Genomic DNA, 10,663 nt, shown 5'->3' with positions numbered 1-10,663 from the left:
TATAATATAATTATTAATATTAAATTATTAGTATTAACTAACATGTTTATTTTCTACTGATAACACGTAATGATTTGCCTTAATTTACCTTATTTCACAGTTAACAAAATTCGACTATTTACCGCTATATCTGGTTTGAATAAATAGTTTAAAACATCACCCGTAAAACCAAATTGTTGGGCCTCTATGTGCAATTTTATTTTTAATATTTCTGGATCTCCCAAAAGTACACTTCCCTTGTACCCAAAATCGCGAAACCCATTCTCTCTCCTCTCTCTCTCTCTCTCTCTCTCTCTCTCTCCCCTTCCTAAACCCACAAGCCTCAAGGCTTTAATCTTGTTCGGAAGATCTGGAGGTAAACGCACAAAATCACTAACCTTCGAGCTTTAAACTTTCAAATTATGTTGCCTTCATATATTCGTTGCTTTAATTTTCTCGATTGCATGCTTAGCTCAGTTTTGTGATTAGGGTTTTTCAAATTTTCAAATTTTTTGGTAATTTTTGGAAGTAAAAAATGAAAAGAAGTTAAAGTTGATGGTTTTGGAAAATTCCCAGATAAAATCTCTCAATGGATGAGCAAAAGGATATGGATTTTGCATTGGGTAGTGGGTCAGAGTCCACTGTGAGTGTGAGAGGACATGTAGCTGGTGAAACCCTAGCTGGGGCTGAGGCTTGTGTGAGTGAGGGTCAGGTTGAGGGGTCTTTTGGGGAGGATGTTGGTGACGATGAAGGCGGTGATTGTGAGGGGGATGATATAATGGTGGAGGTTCTGGGTTCTAATGTCTATGTTGGTGGAGTTTGCACTAATGGGGATGGGGGCGATGAGGGGGTGGGACGTGATGAGTCGGTTGAGGTTGATATGGGGTCGGAGGGAAATGTGAGATCTTCCGGAGGAGATGGTGGTAAAGTGGGTGAGCTGGATTCGGTGGCTGCAGACATTAGTTCAACAGTTATAGAAACCCAGGTTGTTCATTTTGAGGAAGCTGAGATGGTTGTGAGGCAGGATGTGGATTCAGAGGAAGTTAATGTTTCGGATGAAAAAGCACAGGATGCCACAGCAGAAAATGGACTTGGGGGTTCCTTGATTGAACCTGTAGGTAGTGAAACACAAGTTGTCGTCAGTGAAGTAGTGAGGGAAAGTGTAGAAGTTTCCGCGGGTGGATTGGTGGAGGTTGTGGAACATGAAAAGAAGTTGGTTGTTGGTGAGGTTGATGCACTCAATGATTTGAAGGCACAAAAAGCTGGTGTTTCAGATGATGAAGTATGGAATCCTGGAATTGAAAAAGCTACAGTGACTGTTAATGAAGAAGGTAATCCCAAACCCTCAAGTGAACAAAGCCAAGTTTCTGCTGGTGGTGATGATGTTGCCGGGGTGGACAATGTAGATATTCTGACTTCCAAAGTTGCAGGTAAGGAAACTGGTAAAACTAATGAAAATTCGAGTAATCCAGTAGAAGAACAGCTGGTTAAGATTGAGCCAGTAGGTGGTAGCACCCATAGTGGCAGCAATGTACCTGAAAATTCAGTGTCTTCTCCTATGCCGCCTCAAGTAGTTCTTGGAAGTGACACGGGAGCAACAGGTGCACAAGATTCGGAAAAAAGCCAGTTCTTGAAACCTGAAGAGAGTGTAGAGGACATGGTTCATGATATTGCTTTGGTTTCAACTACCTTATCTCTGCCTGCTCAAGTAATTCCTGGAGGTGTAGTTTCAGTAACAGATGGAAGGGGCCTTTTGAATTCTGAAAAAGAACTGCACATGAAGCCTGAAGAGAGTATAGGCAAGAACACGTTCCATGATACTGTGCTGGTTGAATCAAATACAGAGCAAGAGATGGAAAAGGACAGCCACGGTAATGGTGCTGAACAGGTTGGCGTGGATGGAGCAGATCAATCCCTGGAGTCTGAAAAGTGTTTAGAAAAGTCTGCGACTGCTTATGTTGCTCCAATTCATCCCGATATGGAAGCAGAGGAAGTCAATGAACAAGTGAGTGATGCTGAGGGTGTATTAAATGGAGGGGAACAGATAGAAGATGAAAGGGATATTACTCCCATGGACACTGAGGAGGTTTTGGATTCTGTGACTGCAGCTGAGACCAATGTTGTGCATGAGGTAGGAGTTAAAGAACAATTTACTGATGCTGTGCTAGATGGTTTACACGGAGGGCAATACATGGAAGGTGAAAAAGAAGCCACTGATGCTGAACAACCAAAAGCGGGTGAAGAGGACATTCTTAAACAAGAAGCTATCGAAGGAAGCTCAGAAATTGTGCCTCAACCGAGATATGAGCTGCCACCAGAAAATCATGTGTTCTCTGCATCTGATTTAGTTTGGGGTAAAGTGAAGAGCCATCCATGGTGGCCTGGACAGATATTTGATTATACAGTTGCATCTGAGAAGGCAATGAAATATCACAAAAAAGATTGCTTTTTGGTAGCATATTTTGGGGACCGTACGTTTGCTTGGAATGAACCATCTAGTTTAAGGCCTTTTCGATCTTACTTTTCCCAGTCAGAAAAGCAAGGTAATTCAGAAGCGTTCCAGAATGCTGTCAATTGTGCACTGGAAGAAGTTTCGAGACGTGTTGGATTGGGGCTAGCATGCTCTTGCATACCAAAAGAAGTCTATGAGAAGATGAGGTTCCAGAAAGTTGAAAATGCTGGGATCTGCCAAGAATCCAGTAGAAGAGATGAAGTGGATGAATCGGCAAGTGCCAGTTCTCTTGAATGTAATAAATTACTGGAATACATAAAAGCTTTATCACGGTTTCCGTCTGGTAACAGTGACCGATTAGAAGTTGTGATAGCTAAGGCTCATATGTTAGCATTTTATCGCTTGAAGGGTTACTACAACTTGCCAAAATTCCAATCTTGTGGAGATATATTGGAAAACAAAGATGAAAGGATTGAGCATACAACTCCTAATGGTAAGGATGTTAAAGGTACTTTCTCTGGCCCCGACATTATTACGTATTCTCACAAGCGTAAACATAATTTAAGAGGTGGCGTGTATTCTAAGGTAAAAGAAAGAAGCCTGTCGGAATTAATGGACGGCGGCCTAGATTCTCTAGACGGTGGTGATTGGTTGGATGGGAACGAAACTGATGGTTTGGTCTCACCATCCTCTGGCAAGAGACGGAAGGGTTTTGAGTATCATGTTGATGACGATGGAAGGAAAGTTACCGTTGCAAAAGTTTCTAATACCACACCTGCCCCAAAGCAGTCTTTTAAGATTGGTGAATGTATCCAGAGAGTTGCAAGCCAACTTACAGGGTCTCCTATTGTGAAGTCCAACAGTGACAGACCTGCTGGGGATGGATCTGCTGTTGCCTTCCAGAGTTCTGGTGATGTCCATAGAGGGAAAACAATTGATGGAACAGAGTACTCATCGCTAGATGAATTACTGTCACAACTTCAGTCGGCAGCAGAAGATCCGCGGAAGGATTACCATAGCTTGAAAACTGTCGTTAATTTCTTCTGTGATTTTAGGAATTCGGTAGCTGTAGGTCAGCTTCCTGGGATGGAGCATGTAGCTGTGGACAAAGTTGGTGGTAGAAAGAGGAAGTCAAATTCTGCATTTGGGTTGCCGGAAACTTTTGAATTTGATGATATGAATGATACTTATTGGACAGACAGGGTAATCCAAAATGGCGCTGAAGAGCAAACACCTCGAAGGGGCAGGAAGGTTAATTATCAACCTGTTGTTCTTGCCCAACCAGAAAAATCCCCTCAAGAGGGTCGCAGGCCATACACCAGGAAGCGGTATTCCCAAACCGTTAATGTTTTGCCGCCAGAGAAACCTGTTGGCTATGTGGATGAGAATGCCCCAACAGAACTTGTTATGAACTTCACTGAGGTGAATTCTGTTCCCTCAGAAATAAAGCTAAATAGAATGTTTAGGCGCTTTGGACCTCTGAAGGAAGCTGAAACAGAAGTTGATAGGGAGAGCAGTCGTGCTAGAGTTGTTTTCAAGAAATGTTCTGATGCAGAGGTAGCTATTGATAGTGCGGGAAAATTCAAAATCTTCGGATCAATACCTGTAAACTACCAGCTCAATTATACTCCATCTCAGCTCAACTATACTCCGTCTATCCAATTTAGCATTTCTCCCAGTGCCACAACCCATGATCAGGAGATGCAACTTGTTCTTTCCTCCCATGATCAAGAGATGCACCTTGATCTCTCCGCCCACGACCAAATGCAACTTGATCTTTCCACCCACGACCATATGCAACTGGATATGCAACTTGATCTTTCCTCCCATGACCAGATGCACCTTGATCTCTCCACCTTCGATAACCTGTGAAGTTGTCAGGTAATGATGGACCTGGATTAAATTTCATTGCACTGATCTTTGAAATTCTGCTTAAGCTTGCTTAGCTGCAAACTTTCAACTAGGTTTGTAGCATTTAAAGGTTTTATTTCTTTAAAAATGAAAACAAAAAACTATAGGAAGTGAACAGATTCACGGGTTTGGGGAATTAGGAATTAACAAAGGCCTTCTTACGCCCTGGTTGGTGTCAAATGGTTACGTGTGCAGAGTTTCTTTTTTCATTTTCTTTTGTTTGGTGGGGGAGGTGAAATTTAAAGAATGACATTGTGTCCTGAGTTTCTGTAGTTGTTTCCAAATCTATACTTGGTATTGGTCTTACTTTTATGTGCCCTGGCACTTGGACCGCCCTGGCACTTGGACCGATGTATGGGAATGAGGTTTTACCCCATGTCGCATAAAGAATAATGAGCAGATTTTACTCTATATCCTTCTTTGATAGTATGCAATTATATGATGTATTCTTCAATTTCCGATTTTTCACAACTTTGGTTTTGTAGTCTTCTAGCTGGTATCATTTTGTTTCAATAGTTAACTTTTCTTTTACATGTTTTATTGCAGGGAGAGTAAATGCTGAAGAAGAAAAAAGAGAGAGCAATCATAGCGTGCAGGTATATATGCCCTGGGAAGCCCTAGGACGAGCGCAGCTGAATCGGCTGCTGAAGGAGGTAACCAGACCGTGTATTCATCTGGTTGTCGTGAATTTAATGTGTGCCAAGGTTCTCGCTGTTTTCTAGTCACGAAGATGCCTGTTTTTTGCTTCCTTCTGTGCTCTTATGCATGTTAGGGTTCTTAGTTTGAACGTATAGCAGAGGTCGCTGATCCTTCCTTGATGGCTGCAATTGTGGCATCATTTTGTATCGATGAATAGGGCCAAAAGATCATGTATGATTGTGCATTATCCCTTGTTGAATAACGGTGACCGATAAATTTTGCGAAAACCATGCTGATTGCCGGAGGGTTCTGAGGGTCGTTTTGGCGCTCGGAAACTTGGGAGTTCCAAATATTGTGTTGGAATTCTAAGTTTAATGCTTGGGGGAAAAAGTAGCATGCTTTTGCAATGTGATGTGTGTGTGATCCATGTATGTGTGCGCCTTCTCTTCCCGTGGTTGCAAAGCAGGAGATGCACAAAGTCCATTCACACTTCATTCCCATCCGTCGGTATAATGTTACCATCGTGGAGGTTTTTCTCCGGTGCTGGTTAAATCTTGGTTGATGTGAGTGAATTGTCCGGCAAGATTTATGGCCGACTTGTGGTGGCTGTCGTGCGTTTTTGTTTCGTGGGCTGGTATTTTACCCAGGTGGGTGATGGATCTGTCTACAATCTATCCAGATGGACCACCTGGTGTGTTGAGTTAAAATACGGACTAATCCTCATGCTGTTTTAGTATCATGTGAGGCGGTAGCATATTTTTGTTGCTTGTTGAAGGACATAAATATTCATGATCCAACAAAAACTAAAATAACCTCATCCACCATAGAATTAAGTTAGGTACTCACACGTGTTCTTGCATCAAAGTTATGCATTCAATCTAACTATCTTGTTCTTTAGATTTAATGGACTTGTTTTGACCCCTAAATTCTTGATTGTTCTTTTAGCTAGGGGTGGTTCGGTGTGGGATACCATACCGAAACTAGTATTCCGAATCCCAAACCAAAATTTTTTGGGATGGGAATTTGAAGACCAATCCCAAACCAAATTTTCGGGAATCTTAAAATATTTTGGAGATTTCGGGACAAATCGGGAATCCTAAAATTTAAATATGAAATTTTGATTTGTTGTTCAAATATATAATTCAAGAACACATTCATGAACTAGGAATGTTAGTTCATTCACACTACCATTTAATCTAAAACTAGCATGTCTGACTGTTTTTATCAGAGTCAAAATTCAAATTAATTAAACCCTTTTTGCAATCTGTTGAGAGACAAAAGAATCAAGCCTTCTGAAATCATCAGTCATGGCAACATCAATAATAAATCCAAATGAATATCAAACAGAACATGAAAAATATGTAAGGTGTAAGGCATTCCAGGTTACGTAGCATGAATTAGAAACTACTAGCATCAATTATAAAAGAATAATATATATAATATAATGTATAAATATATATATATATAATAATTAATATTATATATTTTCGGTTCGGTGTGGGATTCCCGAAATATCGAGAAGCCAATCCCAAATCATGTACCGAAATTTTGGGATCGGTTCGGGATAGCATCCCAAAAATTTCAGGAATTTCGGTTTGGGAAATTTTTGGTTTGGGATTGGGATTTTTTCGGTTTGATTTGGGATTTTCGGGAATTTTTTCCACACCTACTTTTAGCCTTCTCAGCATAGCCTTTTGCTAAATTTGAGAGATATTTTCAATGAATCAGCTCGCTTAGGCTTTGTGAATCACATTGTTCAGTTATAGGGTGTGCCATCACTATTGTACCTCATTGGGATGCACGTTTCACTTCCAAGTCTAGTGAACCCTTCTTGAAGACCATGGTTACTAAGTTGTCATGTACCACATTTCATTCTCGGACTGTTGGACAAATTGAACGAACTATCTAGACCTTGGAGGACGTGTTGTGTTCATTCGTTCTGTGGTTTCAGCATGATTAGAAGTTGCACCAATCTCTATTGGAGTTGTTTACGACAACAATTATTATTTCTAGTTTAGGTATGACTCTATTTGGGACATTGTATAAGAGATTCTACAGGCAACACTTGTTAGACAAAAGAGTTTTGTGAACTGGTATTTGAAGGATTGAAATTATGATGAGGGAAAATGTGTGCTTCAGATGATGTTGCCTTGGAGTTAGACAAAATGGTGATTTTGCACCCTTGGGAAGTTACTACTTGTTTATTGAGACAACAATGTGTTGTCGATATTGTGGGTTGCAGACTGTAATATCGATGGCTTATTCGTTGAGTTCGCTAAGCAAGTAGGCAAGTAGGCAGTATACGTGAAGTGAAATAGAACATGAGTTATGTTGAGGAGCCAGTGGCGATTGTTGATCGACAGGATGAAGCGCTGAGAAAAAAGGTCATTTCGTTGGTAAAGGTGTTGTGAAGGAACCATGCAGTTGAGGATGTGGGAAACAGAAGAACTGATGAGAAGTCAATATCCGTACCTGTTTACTTAAGGTAGTAAATTTTAGGGATGAAATTCTCTTAAGGGGGTAGATTGTGATACCTTATCCTTAATTTAACATTTTTGAATTATTAAATAGTGTGAATTTACCAAAATGCCTTTGAGGCATGAATGTTGACTTTCTTTGACCATCTCGTCAAAACGCGTATGACTAATTTTCTTAGTTTATCCTTAGTGTACTCATTGCCATAAATGCGTGGGCATGAACGGATTCGAGTTTGGAGTTATAACGAAGATTTTACGTTACGAAACGTCAAACGTTTTTCGGATATTTCACATTTCGTCTCTTGTGACCTTAATTTGTGAGCCAATGGGACCCATTTTGGATCATTGTCCCTTTGTTCCTCCCCCTACCCATGAGTCTCCCTTCTTTTTTTTCTGATTTCTATCAAAACACTCTATCTCTCTTTACAAATTCTCTCCCCCACCTTTTGGCCCTCTTGTTTCTTTCTCAAACCAGCCCTCCCCGAAGGCACCACAAGCAACAACAAGCAGACCACAACAAACCACAACAACTAGACTACACCACCATATTCCCTTGTAGTCCCAAAGAGTTCTTGAACCAGAAAATAGAAGAAAAACCATTCGAATACTCCCTCCCTGAGTTGCACTATGCAAGGAACTTCTTCGACGAATTCTCGCCATTTCCGACAAAGGAACACGAAAAAGCTCAAAGAAACTAATTGTGCAAATCTGGAATTTTCAGGCCGTGGTCATTTGGCCATCTTTCAGGCCATATTTTAGCCAACTTTGGTCACCACTTGGTATGAATCTCTTCTCCACATTCCTAACTACATTTTAACTTTTGAATCACTCGATTTGGACTTACATTGAGCTCGAAATGGGCTCTCGAAGTTGGGGGAAAAATCTGGGATTTTTCTAGAAAATCATAGGGCGGTGTGTGGGCACACGTGGAGGCTGCCTTGGCCGGTGCGTGGAACACACGTACCTCCAAAGGAGGTATTGTGGACAGTGGCACCGACGACTTTCTGGCGGCCTATCTCCACCGGAGGTATTGTGGCCGCCGCCCCATAGTGTTCCCCCGGGGGCGGGGGGAACCCGAGGACCTCTCTTAGGTTTTTCGACGTCTTGAATTCGTTTACGACATCTGTTTTCCCAAATTCAATCGTTTTAGTAGAGTTTTATTACTTGGTCCCTTTATATGCTTAGGTGTGTTTGTTAGTGGTGTTTCCGTCCCTTCTAGTTTGAACGGATTTTCAACGACGGAATACTGTGAGTGGACACCTTCCAAAATGCATGTTTTAATTGCTAGAAATGCATACATGAAAAGCATGATCTTATGACTACGTTTTGCGAAACGTTTATGAGTAAATCGGATTTATGCGTTTTATGAAATATCATGCTTTATCAAATTTACGTTACTAAGATATCTGATGAGTATGATTTATGATATGATGTTTGAGCTATTGAGCTTCGATGAGATATATTTTGGAAAGATTATGTTTATGATTTTTTGTGCTTACGTAGTGGACACTCATTTATGTATGCCTTTGGGTGGGTGATGTAGGGCTTTCGAACGAATGATATTTATATATGCCTTCGGGCGGGTGATGTAGGGCTTATGGGCGGAAGATTTATGTATGCCTTCAGGAGGGTGATGTCGGGCCTACGGGTGGAAGATTTATATATGCCTTCGGGCCAGCGATGTACGGCCTTCGGACGAATGATATTTATATATGCCTTCGGGCGGGTGATGTAGGGCCTACGGGCAGAAGATTTATATATGCCTTTAGGCAGGTGATGTAGGGCCTACGGGTGGAAGATTTATATATACCTTCGGGCGAGCGATGTACGGCCTTCGGGCAATTGGGATACCACTACTAAGCACACTATATACAATATATGTTTTATGAAGGTTTTATGGCATGCTAGGTTTTTTGAAAAACCTACAACTTATTATGCTATGTGAGTTTTCTAAAACTGGGGATTAGTACGTTGGAGAATAACTGTTTTAGTATTACATATATATATAACTTGGTCCACTCATGTTTTGTTGTGTGCCCCTTCAGGACCTAGGAACGAGGCATATGACCTGAGCTACGAGGCATTTCCATATCTGTGAATTTATGTCCTCCTCTCTACGTAGGACATCTCTTGTAATTGCACTTTCTAATATTCTTTCCGCTTGTATTTCGAATTAGTAGCATGCTCTTAACATTTCATGCATGATCATTTTTAAATTGTTGGCAATTGATTATTATATTTTATTAAGGTTTGGACTTGAATACTATATTGCGTGGTTACACGTAAAATTTTTATGCATGTTCCTCATGTTCTTAGTATATGCAATCATGAAATGGCTTGCGTCACCCTTAGATGTTGGTTATCACGTGGCCATTATGTTACCCTTCGGACACCGGAATCGGGGCTTGTCAGCGAGGGCTAAACTAAGACTCAAGTTAAGAACAACAACATGCATGCAAAAAAAAATAAAGAAAAAAAAAATAGAAGTAATGAAAAGAACTTGTAAAGTCCCATGGCATCTGTTTCGTGTGAAACTTTAGTTTGGGTAAGCTGTGGTTGTCTAGCATCTAGAGGATAGCCCAATTTATAAGCATGCAACTTGAGGTAAATGAAGGTTGGTGATTTCCACGTTCTTTATTTCTAGCTATCAGACTAAATAAATAAATAATAATAATAATAATAAACATAATTAAATATTAACGTGTGGGAGGCTAAAAATAGTGTCTGTTTTTCTAAACAAATATAAAAAACTGACTAGGAAAGCATTAGTGGAATTCCTTGACTAAGGTACAGTTTGGGATTGAGGTGATTAAAAAAAAAGCTGAGAGTTTTTTTGTGTTTGGTAAACATTCAGCTTCAGCTTTTTTTTCACTGTTTGGGTGAAAAAAAGCCAAAAACAAGAAGCTACAAAACCCAGCTTTGAAAAACCGGCTTTTTTTCACATCTGTTTTGCATAAAAATTTACCAAACACTATAATACTGCTTTTTTTTTTTTTTTTCAAAAGCATTTTTACAAAAAAGTTTACCAAACACTCTACAGCTTTATTTCACAGCCGTTTATTCTCACAGCACAACAGAAACAGTTTTTTTTCAAAGCACAACAATACCAAACCAGCCCTAAGAGGGTTGACTAGTGTAGAGCTAAGATGGATGTCAACGACTATCATAATCCCAGTAGTTTGCTTCGCACTCTTTTCTCATAGCT

General features: G+C 40.3%; 1 protein-coding gene across 1 annotated transcript; it reads left to right on the top strand.

Annotated features, from left to right (window-relative positions):
- Window positions 1-201: 201 nt before the first annotated feature.
- On the top strand, window positions 202-5,388 carry LOC126621320 (uncharacterized). Its single transcript, XM_050289752.1, has 3 exons — window positions 202-355; window positions 556-4,312; window positions 4,889-5,388. The coding sequence occupies exon 2, from the start codon at window positions 569-571 to the stop codon at window positions 4,301-4,303; it is 3,735 nt and encodes a 1,244-aa protein (XP_050145709.1). The 5' UTR covers window positions 202-355; window positions 556-568; the 3' UTR covers window positions 4,304-4,312; window positions 4,889-5,388.
- Window positions 5,389-10,663: the final 5,275 nt, after the last annotated feature.

The sequence above is a fragment of the Malus sylvestris genome, chromosome 1 (genome assembly GCF_916048215.2).
Source record: "Malus sylvestris chromosome 1, drMalSylv7.2, whole genome shotgun sequence".
Lineage (NCBI taxonomy): Eukaryota > Viridiplantae > Streptophyta > Magnoliopsida > Rosales > Rosaceae > Malus > Malus sylvestris.
Note: the sequence above shows the minus strand (reverse complement) of the source record. Positions and strands in the feature narration are given on the sequence as shown.

Excerpts from the sequence above, each read along its gene's own strand:
- LOC126621320 (XM_050289752.1), top strand. The coding sequence starts at position 569 with ATGGATGAGCAAAAGGATATGGATTTTGCATTGGGTAGTGGGTCAGAG.